This window comes from Malurus melanocephalus, unplaced genomic scaffold, assembly GCF_030028575.1.
Source record: "Malurus melanocephalus ecotype Western Australia unplaced genomic scaffold, MMel_1.1 scaffold_530, whole genome shotgun sequence".
NCBI lineage: Eukaryota > Metazoa > Chordata > Aves > Passeriformes > Maluridae > Malurus > Malurus melanocephalus.
The window spans coordinates 404075-424269 of record NW_026623762.1 but is presented as its reverse complement, the minus strand read 5'-3'; the positions used below and the strand labels follow the sequence as shown (position 1 = coordinate 424269).

General features: G+C 46.5%; 2 protein-coding genes across 2 annotated transcripts in view; one reads left to right on the top strand and one right to left on the bottom strand.

Annotated features, from left to right (window-relative positions):
• Positions 1-2390, top strand: part of SLC15A4 (solute carrier family 15 member 4) — a 24191-nt gene extending 21801 nt beyond the window's left edge. The window contains exon 8 of the mRNA XM_057381795.1: positions 1120-2390. Within this exon, the coding sequence (XP_057237778.1) occupies positions 1120-1268 (149 nt within the window). The 3' untranslated portion in view covers positions 1269-2390. The remainder of the gene's footprint in view (positions 1-1119) is intronic.
• Positions 2391-8020: 5630 nt separating this feature from the next.
• TMEM132C (transmembrane protein 132C) overlaps positions 8021-20195 on the bottom strand; it is a 172878-nt gene continuing 160703 nt past the window's right edge. Inside the window, exons 6-9 of the mRNA XM_057381799.1 lie at positions 19120-19325; positions 18457-18730; positions 17127-17318; positions 8021-11138 (exon numbers count right to left, since the gene is read on the bottom strand). Of these exons, the coding sequence (XP_057237782.1) occupies positions 9939-11138; positions 17127-17318; positions 18457-18730; positions 19120-19325 (1872 nt within the window). The 3' untranslated portion in view covers positions 8021-9938. The remainder of the gene's footprint in view (positions 11139-17126; positions 17319-18456; positions 18731-19119; positions 19326-20195) is intronic.

Sequence of the window (20195 nt, the reverse complement as noted above, 5' to 3'; positions counted from 1 at the left end):
TTGTATCAGTGACTTTCTAACTCAATTTCCATTTGGTGTAACATTATTGGAAGTTACCAAATTCACCTCTGAACRTTCCCTGGAGGAGTCTGGGCTTTTCTGTGCAGTAACTACAGGCAGGTGCCCCAAATTTCTGCTGTTTCTGCCATCCCAAAATATCACTTGGGGGGGATTGACCACCTCCAAAATCCCCTGAGAAACTTCCCTCTCTGCCAGCCCTTCAGGGGTGGCTGCTGCCATTGAATTGACTTGTTTCTCCCACAAAAACTAAAATTTCACGGGCTTAATATCCCATCTCATAAAGGATAATTACTACTCTTTAAACACATCTGCTCTTGAAATGGAGATTCACATGTATATTGTATTTTAAATGTCAAGGAAAGCCTCAGTTTAATTTTATTGCATTTTATTATAAGTTGGTTTAATTGAATCTTAAGTTTCAGTAATTAAAGTAATTTAATCTGAACGTTTATAGGCTTGCTGCAGGAACAGCTTGTTAGGGTCCATGTACACGTCACTGTTTCACTCTCTGCAACCTATTTGATCATCATAATGGTCCAGTTGGCTGTGCTGTGCTGGAAATGAGCCACAATATATTGTTCTTGGAAGTACAGCAAGAGCTGTGCATGTCTCTTAGCACAGGAATAATGTTTTAGCAATGAGCTTCCTTAATTTAACATTGTTTAATGTCCAGATCCCTAATTTGTGACAACTTTGAGSGAGTTGTCAAAGGTGAATTGAACCACAAAGAAGCCACCGATGGCTTTTCCTGATCTCTAAACTTTGTCCCAAAAAGGACACTGAGAAGCAATTGCAGTAATGGCTTTTTTATATCCATGGCATTGCCAACTTTTTCCTTTACAGCATTACTTTTATGCTTTTTTCTTTATTTTCTTTTKAMTTGGTCTAAGGCMTTGCAGAACAAAAGAAAACATTCCTTATCCTGTGCACATCTTCCTGAGCAGTGCCAGCCTTTGCTCTGGATAATTAAAAATGAACTCTGCTGTGGGATGGAAACGTGACTGGGTTTGGTTTTGCAGAAAAGTTCTTCGCTATTTAAACTTGACAAGATTCCCATTTTTATTTTTATTATCTTCATTAATTATTTATTCTTTCTAGGCAATATTAACGGCTGCCAATTAAACTATTACTTCTTTTTGCTGGCTGCTATCCAAGGAGCAACCCTCTTGCTTTTCCTGATTGTTTCTGTGAAATACGACCACCACAAGTCGAAGGTGCACGAAGTGGCTGCCAACGGGAGGCTCTGAGCTGGGGCATTGTCAGAGTGTGCAGCAGCACCCAGGGCAGTGGCAGTGCTCCCCAAAGCTCTCCTGCTCCTCCAGGGGGGCTCTCCCAGCCCTGCCTGGGGCAGGATCCTCTCTGCTGCTGCCCTGCTTCATGGGGGTAAGTGCCTTATGCTGCTGGGGCTGGTTCTTGCACTAGGGCCTGGCAGAGCCAGCAGAGCTTGGAGTGAATTCACTGCAGGAATTGGAGCTGCTCTTTGTTCGTGGGGAGGTGGTGGCTTCACTCCCAAAAACTGGGACACTCACAGTGGAGGAGGAGTCCCACAGACCCAAACTGAGGAATGGATCACAGAAACACTCAGCAGCAGCCCCAGCCTGCCTCGAGGACACTGCASAGAAACGTGGCACAGGAACCTCAACCATGCTGGCATTGTCAGTACCAAGGGTCATTTCAGGGGGAAAAACAGGGACAAATTCAAATTAGCACAGATGAAAATGGAATATAATTTGATCATTGACCTGTATCAAGGATTTAAGTCCAATCTTGCAGTCGAGTATCCAACACTGAGGACTGACCCCTCTATCCCTTGTCAGGCAGCTGCTGCAGGCTTTGGTGCACCATGAACACTTGTTGGGACTGAAATTGCTTTACTKCAGCAGTGTTTTTATTTTTGAACCTGCATTAGATGTGTTAGGACAAGCTTTGGGCACGGCCTGTTSAGTCTAACGCTGGTACTCCCCTGAGGACTGTTCCAAATCCCTGCAGGAAGCAAAGTGAGCTGGAATTGTGAGCAGATCAATGCACAATAACCATTCAGCAGCCTTTAGCCACGTCCTTCCTTGTTTTACCTCTCCTTAACGTGCTCCTGGGTTTGGATCTTCCAGCAACACATTCCTCCAGCAGAGCAAATGGCTTCGTGTGCAGCCTCTTGAATTTAATGATTCTAACAACCATACTAAAGATTGTGTGCAGACTGGTGTGGAGGGTGCAAAGAATTATGCAGAAAGGAAATAAAACCTTTTTATTAATTTGTTGAATTTTTATAGTTTCCTTTGCCCGCAGTTCTGTTGTTTAAAAKGTCCTTATTTTGTACATGGACATCTTTTTAATGAGTTTACAAAATAAAATGACCCTCCATGCTGTGACTTTCGACCTTTTGTTTCTAGGTGAATAAAACTATGCTACAACTATTTTGTTCTTTACCCTTTATTTCCTTAAGACACATTAGAGTGATTTTAGATTTCTAAAAGTCCACAGGTGCAGCAGTGAGCAAGCTGACCTGTCTTTGGCCAGATAAATCAGTGAAGATGCTTCAGCTGGGCAATCCTTAGCATGATTTAAAACTGGAATTAGTAAAGAATAATGGCTCCATGAGGAAAAACTAATTTCCTTTTTCTGTTTTAAAAGCTCCATWTGCTGTGCTTCTGGAATACCCCATTTATAACCAGCTGAAAAAGCCTGATATTAAAATAGTGGAAGCTGCACAAGGGACAGAAAAGGGACCAAAGAATTTTTCCCTCAATGGCTCCTGTTCCAAAAAAAAACCCACTTTGTGCAGGGATTTCACCTTGGCCCTGGCACTGATGCCACTGCAGGTTTTCCAAAATTTAATAATTTTAAAAATTATATCCCACCTGTGCACAATCCTCATCACTTCTAAATTCCAGCTCATCAAACTGATGAGCTTTATTATGATGGAATTGTTCTGCATGATACAAAACTGTCCAAATTCAGGTCCTTATAAAAGCACAAATAATTTAAAGTTGGCTTTTCAAAGCACTCTCATGTTGCTGGAGAACCTCAAATAATTTTATAAGGATGTCAAAGCAGAATACGGTCAAACAGCTTTTTGAAGTAAAARCAGTAGACATCAAAACACTCCCCAGACTGAGAAAACCACTTGGAGTGTTGTGAAAAGTAATATTTCAGCTCATCTCCAGTCTGCAGCTTCCCAAAGCAGGARTCTGTGTGGTGGTGGAGTTAAAAGTGAGAGATTTGTCCCCTCTGGATTCAGGGGAGGGTTCAGGTTCTGTTCCTGTAAACATCCACACTCTGCCTGTCAGGGAAAGGTATCTGCCTTCCCCTGTCCCCAAATCTGGATTATTTATAATAATTAATTATATCTGCCCACACAGCACAGTAGGGCTCAGACCCTCCATGATTCCTCAGCAGTGAATATTTGCTGGATCCAGCAGCCTGCTGTTCGTGGGTTTTGGAAAAAAGTGGCTAATTTGGGGTACAAATTCATTTTGTTTGGTTTTGCAGATACGAGTAAGATTTGACAGGAGCTGCTTCCAATTACATTGGTGYTACAGAAGAACAGAATGTAGTAGGAAAATATGCCACGATAACATCCCCCTTCAATTTCCTCTTTAATTTTTGGTACAATAGATGGATTTTCTCCTGCCTTCTGGAGAAGAGACTAATGCATCCCTGAAGTTAATAAAATGATACGGGGTCATTTTTATTGAAAGAAAGTTAAACATCTGCTGTGTCTATTGCAGTATATTAAACAATATTTTATTATTCTCCCTTCCCTGACGTGATTCATGGCCCTGGCAGGCACAGAGCCCCATTGTTTGCTTTTCATATACATGGAGCAATTTAAAATGTGCCTGTGAAATAAAATCTGGAGATAAAGCGCAGCTGCAGCCACCAAGAAGTCAAGGACAGGGGTGGTGACAGTCCCTGCCTGTGCTGTGGGTGCCCCTGAGCTGCAGTCACTGCTTCAGTCCCTCCCTGGATATTTGGGACCATCTAAAGGGAATAAACCCATTCTCACTGCTGCAAGTCCCTCCCTGGATATTTGGGACCATCTGAAGGGAATAAACCCATTCTCACTGCTGCCAGTCCCTCCCTGGATATTTGGGACCATCTGAAGGGAATAACCCATTCTCACTGCTGTCAGTCCCTCCCTGGATATTTGGGACCATCTGAAGGGAATAAACACATTCCCACCTAAACCTTCACCAGCATCAGAAGGAGATTTCCCAGCTGGGAAATCAAACCTTTCCCCCAGGGCAGCTCAGGTGATAACTGCTTAGCCTGCAGCAAATTTTATTGTACCAAGAGCTCTTCTCCTTTTGTTTCCCATCAAACTGATTTTGCAGCCCTGCTCTGGATCACTCAGGGCATTTGCTTCTCTATTTCGTGCTTGTCAGCCACGAGAGCCGTGAAGAGCTGCTGTCACCTGGAGGGACACAGGCACAGCAGGGAGACAGCAAAACGCATGTCTGGAAATATTAAAAAYCATCGGGGCCCAGGCAGAGCTTCTGGTCATCCAGAGGTGGCGATGCATTAAATTGGAAAGTGATTTTATTGAAGAATATCGGAAAGGTTGCTTGCAAAAAACAATAAAGGATGGAGGTTACAGAGCTCAGCYCATTGATGAACTCCCTGTGCTGGGGTTTTTATCTGAATCAACACGTTCTCTTACAAAGAGAGGGGTGAATGTTCCTTAAGTTCTGAAAGCAAAACCAAGGCTCCACCCAGGAGGATTCCCCCAGTTTTGGGTGCCCATTGGTGCAGGGTCAGGATCCCCTCCTGTCCCTACCAGGAAGAGGAAGAGGGACAGGGACAGGGATGGGACAGGGACAGGGACAGGGATGGGACAGGGACAGGGACAGGGATGGGACAGGGACAGGAACAGGGACAGGGACAGGGACAGGGACAGACCCTCCCTCTGTGCTTTGGGGAAGAAATGAAAGCAAACACCCCAAAGAATCACCCATGCCCTGCGATATTTTCTGCCTAATCTAACTCCAGACTGGAAAATAAAGATTTCTTTCAGCAGATCAAGCTCTACACCTCCACCTCAAAGCGTGGCTGCAGATGAGAATGGAGCAGAGCAGCACAGAGCATTGGAATAATGAGATTGGTGTAAAATGAATCAGAAAGTGGAAATTTGGGTTTACCAAGAAATAAGAGCAGGGAAAAAATAACACAGGAGGCTCCCCAAGACTCAGGCCCTTTCCTGTGACATAATGAGCAGTAGGAGAAGTGAACTGAGATGGATAACGAAGAACGGGGAAATTAATAAGGAATGTGAGAGTGAATGAGGGGAAATAACTCTTCCATTGTTAGAACGGGGCTGTGGCAGCTTTACAGCAACTTATCATTCCCATTTAAAGCCTGGTTTGGGGGCTATAATCTCTCAGCTGTTTTCTGTACCGTCTGCCTGAAATTTAGCATAAAATTTGTTATCTGAGAGGTAAAATAATTCTTTTCCCTTTATCAAAACTGCCACATTTGGGCACAAACCCCAAGATAGAGACCCACAATAGGAGTGGTTTTTATCAGCTGAGAAGAAGGCAAAGATTGAGATAATCTGTGGGAACAACACCCAATTCCTGCAGGGTTTTATCACGGCCTGAGGAGGCTCCTGAGGTGCTGCAGCCAAAGCTCCACTGCCACGTTCCACAGCCAAACTTTGCTTTTCCTGCTAAAGCCCAGAGTGCCACTTTCTGATTCATTTTACACCAACCTCATTATTCCAATGCTCTGTGCTGCTCTGCTCCACTCTCTCCACGCTTTGAGGTGAAGGTGTAGAGCTTTATCTGCTGAAAGAAGTCTTTATTTTCCAGCCTGGACTCTGATAATGCACAAAATAACACAGCTCAATGGAGGAAGGCTGCTGGAATAATTTGTATCTTTTTATACAAACTGATAATAAAAATTTAGCTCCTTGATGTATTTTTCTCCCTTAAACTGCAGTTATGTTTCCTTGAATAGACAAACGCAAGATAAATTCAATTACAGCATAATTTCTCCTGGGGTGAATAACCTTTAAATCAGCTCTGATCTCCAAACACATTAGGAGATAACACACTGTCCATTGCATTGTTGAAATTGGGGCTACAGTTGTCAGGATGAATATCAAATTATTTACGTTGCTCTGTGCATCCCTGAATTCCAGATGAGCTGGGAGCCTGGCAGGACCCTGCAGCACCACCAGATGAGGATTTCCCATTTTTTACATCGGGCACAGAGGCAGGAAGCAGACACAACAGTTCCACAGGTTTCTCCCTCCCCGTCAGCTCCTCATAAATAATTTTTCAGCCGCCAAGACTCTCCTGAAGCTGGAGCTGTTTTCTCGCTGCAAAGAGCTGCAGCTCCCCCTTAAGTGTGACACATCTCCCTCATAATTACACTTTCCATCTTGGTTATTAAAATCATTACCGACTCAGAACAAAGCACTCCATTTCTGCCCACACACACACGGTTATTGCAGGGGGTCCCAGAGACAGCACAGCCGTGATTTTCCATGATTTCTGTGATTTTCCATGATTTCTGTGATTTTCCATGTGCAGCTGTGACCATTGCCAGCCCCGGCTCTGCATTTTGGGCACAGGGGCTGTCCAGGGCTGATCCCCCTCCCCAGGACATGCAGAGCGAGGTTTGTTTAGTGCAAACCAACCTGGAGCCTCTCAGCAGTGACTTGTCGCTCGCAGAAAATAAAGAATTAAACTAATACTAATACTACTACTACTACTACTACTACTACTAATAATAGCCCCATTTTCCTGCGTGCCAGACCCCTTTCAGGCACCAAGGGGTTCCACAGCCGAGGCCGCAGCGAGGGCAGGGATTTGTCCCCGAGCACCGAGAGCTGCGCTGTTCCATGCCAGGCTTGGAGTGCCACCTCCTGGCACTGCCACCGCCGCGGATCGGCATCCTGGGCATATTCCAGAGCATCCCTGCACATCCCAGAGCATCCCTGCACATCCCTGCACATCCCAGAGCATCCCTGCACATCCCAGAGCATCCCTGCACATCCCTGCACATCCCAGAGCATCCCTGCACATCCCAGAGCATCCTGCACATCCCTGCACATCCCAGCACATCCCAGAGCATCCCTGCACATCCCAGAGCATCCCTGCACATCCCTGCACATCCCAGAGCATCCCTGCACATCCCTGCACATCCCTTCACATCCCTGCACATCCCAGAGCATCCTTCACATCCCAGAGCATCCTTCACATCCCAGAGCATCCCTGCACATCCCAGAACATCCCTGCACATCCCAGAGCATCCTGCACATCCCAGAGCATCCCTGCACATCCCAGAGCATCCTGCACATCCCTGCACATCCCCGCACATCTTTCACATCCTGCACATCCCGGGCACATTCTCAGCGATCCCGAGCTCATCCCCGCACATCTTTCACATCTCTGCACATCCTCCGCCACTGCAAAGCCTCAGAAATGTAAATCCTGCCATTTGACCCCGTGTGGATTTCTCAAATAAATGATATTTCACAGCCCAGCGGTTTCCTCCCTGCTGAGATGATCGTTTRTGGTGGCTCACTCAGAACAGGGCTGCGGCAGAATTTTTGGTCAGTGCGAGACAAATTGAAAAAATTCACTATTGGCCTCTGAAGCCCCATGTTCTGTAGCTTCAGAAAATTAAATGTGAAGGCAGGGCTGAGTTTTTTTTTTCCTTTTTTTTTTTTAACCTCGCTCTGTTGTCTTTTCAAATCCAGCCTGTTCTCCTCTGCAAAGAACACAGGGTTTTGTCACCTCCTGCCCACTGTGCTCCTGGAGGTGCCACCCACAGCTCAGAACACCCTCCTTGAAAGAGCCCTGGGAGCTTCACATTCTGATAATGATGGTGATGATCATGATGATGATGATAGAGATGATGGTGATGGTGATGATGATGGTGAACAGGAGGAACTGTGCCATTGCCCTGACCCTGCCCAGCCCTGACTGCCCCTGCCATCCATCCATCCTGGGAAGGGGAAATGCTTCACTAAGGAACCACCAGAGCACAGAAAAACTTCCACACATCTCTATTCTGTCTCCAAAACGTGGCTMAAGTCCCGTTCCAGGGCAGTGGATGCAGCACAGGAATGGCAGAGGATCCCCTCCCCTGAGGAAAGAGAGGTTCGTTTGTCAAGCCGTGTAAAGCATTTTAATTACAATTCGTATACCAGGTATAAATAAATATTACATTCTTTCAGTCTACAATGCATACTAGGCATGTCTTGTTAAAACGTCCATCTATGTTACCGGGTGGCAGGATTGGTCTTGGCCGAGTAAAAAAAACCCAAACTACGGAGTTTAATCATGAAAAAACCCAAACCAAGGGAATCCATGGCAAGGACAGGACGATGTGAGCGCTTCTGGTGACACTCAGGACACGGTGCTGCTGTCCARAGGTGGATGGACCCCTCCTCGGGGCTGGGAGAGCTTCTGGAGGACAGAGCTTTCCTCACYGTGTGAATTTGATCTGTGCCCTCCAGCAGTGTGAGCTGCCACTGAGCCAGCACCGTTCTGCCAGCTCACACCCCTAATTAAATCTCCCTTTTGTGTTTGCTTCCGATTTAATAMTGGGTTGAGATTTGTTTATTCAAAACATCAGCTTTGCAATCTAGCCTGAMATTTTCTCTGTAAAATAGCTCCAGATATTTCTTGATCTTGCTTCAGCAGAATTTCCCTCCCTCGAAACRGCCTGTCCAGAGATCAGCTCTCCCMATACAAGGAAATAAAAGTTTGGGGGCAATCGGTGTCTTTCTGTCCACTCTTCTTGCTTTCAGACCTTGATGACAGCTGGTGACATCAGAATAAACAGAAAATTACAGAACAAAATTATGAACTTGGCAAAAAAACCCCAACGAACTCCAGGCTGTAGATATTTGGCCTGTGATGGTCTCAGTTCCAGGTGCACTGAGGGTGCACCAGTGGGGCTCTCCCATCGCTTGGTACTTCTAAAAGCTAACAAAAAACAGCACCTTCTTCCCTTGGAGAAACGCAGGAACTTTGGTTGTGGAAATTTAAAACGAGCAACGAAAGCAACAATCCAAACCTGAAAGGAAAATGGAAATGCTTCCAAACAGAACATATTCCTAGCTAGGGTGAAATGGAGGCTTTCAGAGAGACACCACATGGAAATTATTAGTCAATACTTATCCCCTGAATTCTTTAAATGACAGGAGACTGTTGACAGCTAACTTAGAAACAGAATGTTCTTGGCCCACTGCGAACTTATGAATTTTAAATTTCCCTGTTTTCAAGATATTTAAAAGAAAAATACAAGAGGGAAAAACGAATCTGTTTCAATTTACAAGACAAATGGAAAAGTAAGAATGAAAATACCAGGTAATTTCTTCCTCCTTCACATGTAATGCCAAAGACACATCTTCACTTCAAATGAAGGAATAAAAAGAGAACAGCTTGAGTACCAATATAAAGTCTCCTTGTGGGTCATATGTCCATAACTGTGATGTTTTATTGGAACCAGAACAAGTTATTGTTTGCCTCTTTGCTTATTCTTTTCATGCTCTTACACTCTCTCATTTCTTTTTACAGATATTTTTGGTACCGTGAAATATTACTACCRTTATTATTTGTATGACCCATAAAATGAATTTTCACAACCTCATCTTGCTCAGTTCATCGCATTGGTCATACCATTTCCTGGTTCCTTTCTGCTATTTATATTCCACTTCCTAAATCCATGAGTAGCAGAATAACCACTGGAAAAAAAAAAAAACAAAAAAACAACTCAAAAGGAAGTGAAAAACAAAAACAAACCATGGACAGTTTGGCAAATTTCTTTCCCTGATTATAAAAACCGCCTGGTCACTTCTCCTGGCGATCCCCTCCCCTCCCCGTCGTCCGCCCCAATATATACTGTAGAACTGAAGGCATCAAGGTGTGGTTAAACCCAAAAACAAAAAAACCAGCAGGGAGCTACACTTTGTCCTTGAACTTCTCCATGTAGTTTCGTATCTCTTTGGAGTCCCCCAGGTCCATGTCCTGGCACACCCATTTAATGTCATCGTCGTGGCTGCTGAGGATGGAGTTGACGGTGGGGCAGCCGTCGTCGGGCGGGATGGTGGTGAACGTGGTGAACTTGACCCGCTTCCTCTTGGACGTGGGCGAGTGCAAGGGCTCGGCCCGGGGCTCCTTGCCCCCCTTGCCCCCCGAGTCCGCGGCCCTGTGGACCTGGCTCTGAATGTTCTTCTGGGCGCTGCCGTTGAGCAGCTGGCTGCTCTCCTCGCCGGCCGAGCCGCGGTCGATGATGGTGGTGCGCTCGTCCTGCTGAGGGGACACATCGGCCGCGTTCTCCAGCAGCTCGGCCTCGTTGCCCAGCCACACCCAATCGTGGGAGTGCGTCATGGTGCTCTGTCCYTCCACCAGCACCTGCTTGTGCCGGTACCTGAGTGCAAACGTGGCGCAGTTGATGAGGAACACCAGGATGGCCAGGCAGAACACTCCCAGCAGGGCGTACATGCCGATCTCCAGGTCGCTGAGCCCGCGGGGTGTCTGCACCAGATCGCTGTCCTCCACGCCGGCACCGCCCTTGGGCAGCTCCACCTGCGCGGGGAAGTTGGTGAAGTCGATGGGGATGTTCTGCAGCTGGCTGTCGTCCGAGAGCTTGCCGCCGTCCAGCCGGCTGTTTTTCAGCAGCTTGTTTTTGAGGATGGATTTGGCCGTGGTGCTGGCCTTGCGGAGGGGCCCCTCGTCCCTCTCGGCCGAGGAGCTGCCGTAGTAGCGCCCGTCCTGCCCGTAGCGCTCCTGCTCGGGGTTCTTGTGGCGCCGGTCGCTGGCGCGGTTCTCGATCTCATCGGCGTCGTAATCGCCGCCCGCCTCCGCGTCCGCGTCGTTCTGCCCGAACTTCACCTTGATGCTGCCGCTCCCCACGGCCAGCACGCTCTTCCTCTTGGATTTCTGGCAGGATTCCGAGATCATCATGTCCACCTTGATGAGCGCTCCCTGGCCCTCGCCCTCGGCCGTCACCACGGGCCACCGGAGCGCCGTGCTTTGCCGCACCGACACCACGGCCTCGTCCAGCGACACCGCCGACAGCCAGAACTCCCTGGGGTCGTAAATGTCCAGCGGAGTGACAGAGCTGTCACTAAACTGGATCCACGCGCTCACCACGGCTTCCTGGAASGACAGGGACATGGTTAAAGACAGGGCCTGAAGAAATGGGCTCAAGCAAAGCAGCTCGTCCATCGCCCAGCTCTGAGCGGCAGCTGGAGGAAATGGGAGACATTTAAARCACACCAAGCTTCAACTGAGGGGGCAGAGAACAGGTCACATCTGCCACTACAGGCTCTGCTGCTATCCTCCCTGCAAATGTTTCATGAGAGGACATATAAAATAATTGATACGAGACGTCCTCATTACCAGAGTGCCCATTAGCAGGCTACGGTTTTACAAGCTTTGCAAGGAAAGCCATTCCTGTCGTACAAAAGCTGGAAGAGGCAAATCAGAAAAATTACTAGAGGCACTTGACAGAACACTTATTCTCCTCGTGTTCCACATGCTCGGGTGTCATGGGGAGCTGTCAAATTAAGGCACAAATATCTTAACAGGAGTAAGGAACTACCACAGTTATCTTGGAAATGGCTGGAGCAGAAGGCTCATCTGAAATAAAGAAACGCACGGAACAATTGCCATTTTACTGGAGAAAGGTTTGTTTTAAGTAAAACAGAGTTTATCCTTGAGATGATGAAAAAGCCCACCAAATTGTTGTGTCGTAAAGAGGAGGATGGGGATTCTGGCRCAATCTCAGGCCTGGATTTAATTGGTCTGTCTTTGCACTCTGCAGGTAGCACTGTCTGAAGCCATCATTAGAAGCAAACACAAAGCCAGAGGTCAGCTCTCTGCCATTTGAAATCCCATCCAGATGATCCAGACATTCACTTCTCCACATCTCAGTAGCTTTCTTTGCAGGAAATTTCTTTAATTTTTCATTTGTTCTGTGTCTTGCCTGTTTAGCCAGCAGACGGCCAGGCAGATTGCCAGAGAGCAACTTCCCACAAAAGGGAAGTTCTTTTCTTCCCACACTTAAACCACAAACGGCTCTAATAACTTTACACTYGGGTACATCAGAACAAGTGGGCTGAAAAATCAGCACTGGGCAAAAACATTGCCACCCTCCTAATGTCCAGTCATAATACAAATTTACARCTTAATATGGTTTTCAATTGGCTGCAATTTGTTATGCTGTGGTAATAAACAAAGGGAATTGCTACCCTTCTAGCTGAATTGAAAGCTTTTCAATGAGAACAGCAAGGGGCATTTAGCTGTGCAGAAGGTTGGGCCATACTGAATATTTGATTTCCAAAGCACTATCAGCAAAGTACTTGGGGGACTGAAAGAAGAAAAATAAGTTGTGGCACAACGGGGAGGAAGGCAAAGTTCTCGGTGATTCAGATTCACTTCAAACAGCTGAAACGGAGCCAGGGCAACTCAGAAGCTGGGAAGGGGGAACTGCATAAGGAAATTAAAACATCTGATCTTTCATTAGAGAAACAACCCTGAAATGGCTGAACAGCCAGAAACCCAAAGCTGCGGGGCACAGCTCGAATTTCTATCACAGAAATCTATAGCAGAGCAAACCCGGTCACAGGAAAGCAAAGGGGTTTTTTAATGGATATGTGCAGAGAGACAAAGATTCATCTCCTCAGGCAATTCAGCACTCTGCTGCCTTCCTGCTCCCTAAAACAAGAGGGCAGCCTCGTGTGCCGCTGGGGAAGGCACAGTGACATTCCATCAGCCCAGGAAAGGACAAACACCAGCATCCAAAACTTCCAGAAGGAAAATCTCATCCCTGCCTCAAACACCCTTCCAACAGGAAAATCTCATCCCTGCCTCACCCAGCAGGAAAATCTCATCCCTGCCTCAAACATCCTTCTAGCAGGGAAATCTCATCCCTGCCTCAAACACCCTTCCAGCAGGGAAATCTCATCCCTGCCTCAAACATCCTTCCAGCAGGGAAATCTCATCCCTGCCCACCAGCAGCGCTCTCTTTGGAGGGCAGGGTGAGAACAGGACAGAATTTTGTCCAGGTAGGGCTGGAAATGGGGAGATTTGGGGTTCCCTCCCAGCTGGGGACATCCACAGCTCCAACACCTCTACAGCAGAATTCACGTCACTCAATCCTTTGTGCATTGGGACAAAGTTGCCAGCAACTTCAAAGCAACTTTTATTCCTCACACCATTTCTCTACTATTCTGCATCYCTGGTTTTATGAAGCAGAGACAGAGAAAAATGAGATGGCAGTCAGCTGAAATTTGCAGGCACACATGTGATTTACTGTAGATAACAGAGGTGTGCAATGGCTCAGCCATTATTTTCTACCAGCATTGACGGTTTTTATTTCCAAGAGAACATTTCTTCATAGGATGAACTGATTTTTTTCACAACACAACATCGTCATGCTCATACTACGGACAACATTAATTAAAGGGAAAGAAAACAAATGAGAGAAAGAGGGAGAGAATTTAAAATCCTGCCAAAATACATTGTGTCAGCCCAAATATTCTATTTGGCAAGAGATCATCTCCTCTCCTTCACATCATTAAAGGAAAGCCAAAGGCTGAGGAAGGAAGTGAATTTCCCAAATGATTATAAATTCTGAAAAGCTAAAAAGAAAAAAAAAAAGAGAGAGAAAAAGGAAATGATTTAGTGCCGTGTCCTTCAAGGAGCTGTTTCTGCAGATCCTGGGTACCACATCMATAAATCCCCTCCCAATCTCTGACAAGGTCCTCCAGTTCCTCTCAGCAGATGAAGATGGATTGGAGCCTCCTCACCTGCAAAGCTGCTGCCCCTCGTCTGTGCCCTCAACACTCAGGTGACAGATGCCTGTGTTCTTTAATTATCACACATAAACAAAGAGTTGGAGGGATTATTTTGCTTTGCAGTCTTTCTTTCCCCCAGTTCTCCTCCCACATGCACATTCAGATGTGCTCAGCTGCACTCCCAGAACCAGTGAGCCCCAGTGACCCAGCAGAGCCAGTGCTGCCCACGAACAGGAGGAGCTGCAACATGACTGAGATGTGAAGGGAATCAGATAATTATCATCATCATCATCAGATCATCATCATCATCATCATCATCATCATCATCATATCACGGCAATGGCAGCAAAATCCAGCCCAGAGGACACGGAGGAAATGCGTCCCACAACCACTGTTGATTATCATCAGGCTTTTCCTTAAGCACAGAAAAAACTGTATCAGTACATATTTTGTCTACATTTTCCCTTGTGCCTTTGCTGTTCTCCTCCCTGTTCCAGGTATAATTTCAGCTCTTCATCTGTGGTGGTTCCACCACCTTTTCTGGCCTTGAATTACATCGTGCCTTATCAGTCCAAAGACACCATTTGATAAATCTTTTTGGATTAACTGGTTGCATTTTAGAGAATTCTGCTGCTTAGAAACACAGATCAGGGTATTTGATTTTATTCCATGCTCAGMATAAAGAGGCCTTTAATAATCTTCATTCACTATAGCACAAATAAAAGTATTTGTGAATAAGCCCTCAATTGCTGGGGTCAGCTGCAAGAGTCCTGGWGTGAGGCAGGACATCAGAGCAAAGAAATGGTTGGCTCTGCAGAAAACAAATACATCCCTCCCTCAAATAAAGGCAAAGGAATCCTGCTCTCAGCAGCTTCTATTAGACCAGCTCTGATTGTTCTGTCTGGGGACTTGAATGCTGGAATGGATTTCCCTAGCAATTTTATCACATGAAATATCAAAGTATTACATGTGCATTTATTTTTAAGCCTGTGGCTTGTGTAATAAAAATTGGKCTTGATGGTTATGATGTGGAAATGAAAGGCAGCCAAGGCTCAGATCTTAATTCAAACCATGCATTCCCCCACTGTGTATTTCTTTCTCTCCTTTTTGTCCAATCTGCTAATGTGACATTCCTTTCCAGTGGGAATTTGCTTGTACTTGCAAGGGAAGAATTCAGGTTCTTATCTAACAATGCATCCTTTCTCCCTTTCCCATGCTGCYTAATTCCTCTGTGAGCCAACACATTGCTCTGCCACTTTAAARAAGACATAAATACAATTTAAGTGTAACTTCTGCTGCCAGGATGGGGTRATGAATCCACACCATTAAAATCCCCCTGATATCTGTTATTGAACTGTGAGATGTCAGTGGATCCTCAGGATCCTCCACAAGCTCAACCAGCCCATCCCAAAGGCAGGGACATGGGAATCACCCCAAATTGTTCTGCTGGGCACCTCCCCTGCCAGCACTGAGAGCAGACACCCCCAGACTCAGGCACTGCACACGTCAAACTGGACAATTTGCCTTTTGGAGAGCACCAACACTGCTCTTTTCCCCTAAGGAAATGCTGCAGTCTCCCAGTAGCACTGAGAGATGCATTAATACACAGAGCTGCTTATGAAAGGTTTATTTTTCTTTCTCCACGGACCCATTTCAGTTCATTAGACCCCATGCAATACCCTACAGTGACAAAAAAAATGCATATGACTGAGTTTCCCTGCAGAGGCAGCTGAGATCTGAGAGYCCTTGAAGCTCACTCAGATCAGAAAACACTTAAACACTGTAGGTTTTCTTTTATTTACATTTTGGAGAAGGCTTTAAGATGACAGTGCTGATTTAACAGCCAGCCAAATGGAACAGCTTTCCTACCTGAGCAGATGGCCCCTAAAAATAGATTACTCACAGCTACAGTTTCCAAATCTTYAGAAGATACTTCATCTCTGATATTTAAAAGTTGGTCAACCAGTCTATTTTTAGGCACTTAAATCACTGATCCACTTCTCAGTGCCCAGGAGCTCCCTATTGATTATAAAATAATAGATGGGCTCAGCATCCCTCAAGGTCACCTTGTCCCAGCAGGTAATTAGCTGCCCAGCTATAGAAAAAGGCATCCAAGGTAAAAAAAAAATTAGCTGATCTTCTTCAGAGTGCTCTGTATTTATGGAGAAACTGCCAGCTTTTCAGGCCTGSTGCTCTGGCTGCTTTGTGCTGGGTATGGTCATTGTCCCCAAAGAATGAATCCGGTTGTTATGGCCATGGAAAGAAAGGCACAGCAAAAATCCCAAATCCATCCCYGTGACACTGAAAGATCTGTGCTGGTACAAATCTGGAGGAGCTCAGGGGGAGCAGGGCAAACAGCTGACTGAGAACAACACCCTGCAAACCTGTGACAACCCTTCYTGAGGGAAACAACACCTTCAGCTCTTTTAATTTTGTGTTTTCACTTGCATCAGTAAGGTCTGCGTGAGTTATAAACCTTTTTACAAACCTGCTTGAGAGGAAAARACGCACTCAAATAATGAAGTCATCACAACATTCAAGTACACGCTGAGTCCTGGGCTGTCTCCTTGGAAAAAAACCTTTTTTAAAAAGTGCTTGATTTTCAGCAAACACTCAGCATTTGCCTTCAGAGCTCCAGCTCAGTCAGGATCTCAGCTGATGCACTCCAAGCCGTGAGTCATTCCTWGCAAAATTTAGCCACAAACATTCCTACATTTGCATTAATTTTTTTCTAAGGGAAAGTGACTTAAATGTTACATCCTTCATTCAAACTGCAAATGAAAGGAAAAGATGTCTGTGACTCTGCAGGTCACTCCCACGCTATTTCCTTCCATTTATTTCCCAGTGTGAAATCTATTCCTGCCTTGGTTTTTGGTGATGGAGATGCAAAGTCCCTGAAGTCTTTTCAACAGGCTGAGAGAGATTTAGCCTTGAGAATAAATGAATTCATCACGACAAGGTGGGAAGGGAAATCAGCTCAGGCTCCAGACAGGGAAGTGCCCAGGAGCCAGAGGGACCAGGCAGGAGCAGGGGTGACCCAGGCACTCACAGATCCCCAAGGAAGGGGGGCTGATCCCAGCAAAGCCTCTCCTGGGGAAGCACACAGGGTATTTCCCTTTCTCTGGGAGAAAAGGAGGTGAAACCCCACAAATTTGGGACCATTGAGAACTCTGAGCACCCCAGAGCCTGCTGGTGAAGGTTTGCCACTGCCTTCTGATGGAATCAAGGTCATGGATTACACCTAAGTCAGAGTGTAAATTCTAAACTTGTTATGAATTGTCATCTGTACCGTGCACTGATAAAACCCTGCCCAAGCCAGAACCAGCAAATTCAGAGTGCACATCACCTGYTTAGGAGTGTGAAGCAGCTCTTGGGCAACGGCTGTGGCCACGATGGCCCTGCTGGAGGCTGCACTGGGCTGCAGGAACAGCGAGAGCCCCGACACCAACTGCACTCCCAGGTCTGTGATGGTCACTTTGTCATCCAGCACTGTCACCGTCTTCTCTGCCAGGATGGAGTCAGACAGGGGAGACAAAACCTTCGCAGAAACACAAAAGAATCAAGTTAGGAACAGGCTGATCAATTAATAGAACCTTTTTAAGGTCATCATCCCTTCCTGTCTCCAAAGCTTTATGCACAGAGCACATTGAGAAGGGAACCAGAAGGGATTTGATTAAAGGGTCAGGAAAAAAAACAGTGCAGGGGCTGAGAACCATCCAAGGGTSAGGAAAACACCAGTGCAGGGTTATGGCTGAGAACCACCCAAGACTGGAAGCTGTCCTGCCCCAGATGTGTTATCGGCATCATTTCACCAGGACAGTGGACTGAAAATGTTCTTCTCCTGTTATTCTGTGTTCCCATATGGATGAGCTCATTCAGTTCCCAACTGCTTCAAAGGAAGTTTAGCATCCTAGGATTTGTCCTTTGCTTCTTGGATTGGAAATACTTGTTTCTCAGTCTTTTTCTGTTTCTGATGGAATATCCTTCCCTTTGCTGAGCCACGGGCCATGCTGCTCTCTTTAGGGAACTGTGGATTGTCACTTCATGCACAAACTGACAAAACTTTGCCCATAGCCTCCATTAGCTCTGTGCACCCTCCATACCCTGCCTGTGGTAAGGATTCCCACACACGATCCCACACCTCAGCTCTCTGTAAGGATTCCCACACACAATCCCACACTTGGCTCTCTGTAAGGATTCCCACACACAATCCCACACTTGGCTCTCTGTAAGGATTCCCACACATAATCCCACACTTGGCTCTCTGTAAGGATTCCCACACACAATCCCACACTTGGCTTTCTGTAAGGATTCCCACACACAGTCCCACACCTCAGCTCTCTGTAAGGATTCCCACACACAATCCCACACCTCAGCTCTCTGTAAGGATTCCCACACACAATCCCACACTTGGCTCTCTGTAAGGATTCCCACACACAATCCCACACTTGGCTCTCTGTAAGGATTCCCACACACAATCCCACACTTGGCTCTCTGTAAGGATTCCCACACCTCGGCTCTCTGTAAGGATTCCCACACACAATCCCACACCTCAGCTCTCTGTAAGGATTCCCACACCTCAGCTCTCTGTAAGGATTCCCACACCTTGGCTCTCTGTGGGAATGGAGCACGAGGCAGTCCCAGAATGTTCCATACCCAGTGCCCAGAGCAGGTACCTGCATCGTGGTCATCCCCACTTCCCGTCCCACGAGGAYCCTGCCCTCCTGCAGCCTGGCGATGTGAGGATCCTCCATCTTCATGAAATCCATCACCAGGTCTGTGATGTCAAAGTGCCAGTCTGATCCCAGCAGGTGGCTCAGCTGTCCCCAGGGCCCCGAGTCCTCGGCCACRAACTGGGTGAGCACCCTGACCATGGCGTGCTGGTACTGCAGAGTGCAGCCCCGGCCCCGGCGCTCGTCCTCGTCCTCGTCATCGCTGTCCCTCGTGGGCCTGTGGCCACAGGAAGGACAGGTTTGCAAGGACATCAGTGCAAATCATCATGGCAGAGCTTATGGAGAGTCCCTGCTCCAACAGAGCCCTCCCTCCTGGTGCTCTGGGCCATCAATGACACCCGGCCACCTCACACGATGGGGACACACAACAGGACAGTGACACTTTTCATCTGTGCTGCCATGTGCAAACATCAGCTCTGTCAGGGGACATTCCCAGRGCTCCACACTCTGCTGGAGTGCTCCACATTCTGCTGCCCAAGACAGCCAGAAAGTCCCACAACTCTCAAAAGCTTTATTTAATCTGGAGATCCCTGTACTGCTGCTCCTCAGGGAAAGACGCTGCATTTGGGAGCGTTCATTTAACAAATCTGAGTGACTCAAACCCACCTTTTGTTGGAAACAACTGGGACCCTCCAGCCTTTGATCTGGCTCAGCTCGGTGTCAGAAATGTCGATCTGCAGGGGCAGGCGAGGCACCCACACCGTCATSTGCAGGGGAGCACTCAGGTACTGGTAGGTGAAGTTCACCAGAGCGTTCACCTTGCCTTTCATCTCCTTACCATTGACAAAAACATAGTCACACCTGTCAGAGACCTGTAGGAGGAACAGGGGAGGGAGAAGGTGATCACAGTGACAGAACAGCTCCAAGGGTAACCCTGGCAGCTCAAMCCCAAACAAACAGAAAATGCTCTTGGTGCACGTTAATGATAGGATAGCACAGGGGAGCAGCTGAGCACAGAATCCTCCCTGGCTTAGGAGGCACAGTTATGCCCAAACACTGGATGCGATTTATGGAGCCTGAGGTTGATTTTCTGTCTGTGATGCTGCGAGCTGCAAACCCRTGGCAGTGCTGGGGAATTTTTAATGAGCAAAGCTCCTTCCCAGCTTGGCCAAGAGGAACCCAGCAAACCCAAACTGGTCTCCACAGGGGCAAGCATTGAATCAAAGCACCACCCTGACCTTCATCAAGACTGCCCCTGCCATAGATTTCAGCCACTGAAGAGTAACAGAAGTCTACTCATTTCCTCTGCAATAAACATTATCTGTTTGTAAATGTTTACATTTTGATTAAAGCTGTAAGTATTTCTAAMCACTACAGCAGATTTATCATTAATATGTAAATGCTGTCCTGAAATATAAGCAWGCATTATCATAGTCGTGTAAGAGTTATATCAGTAATCACTTCTTTAATCAGTGTTGTAATTTACAGACCATTGAGTTTTCTCATTTATTATGTTACTGAGTAGCAGTGATAAAATCACTCCTGGATATATAAATCATTAAGTGAGATGCAGATAGTACGAAGTGACTCCGTGTGATAAAGTCATTGTCATCTCTATTCCTAAAGGTGTCATAAATGTCTGGGGAGATGCTGTGGCACATTAATCAAACATTAAGTGCTGAGTGATGGGAGCTGTTCCATTGCTAAGTGAGCTGGTATGGCTGCAGAAATTAAGAGCAAAC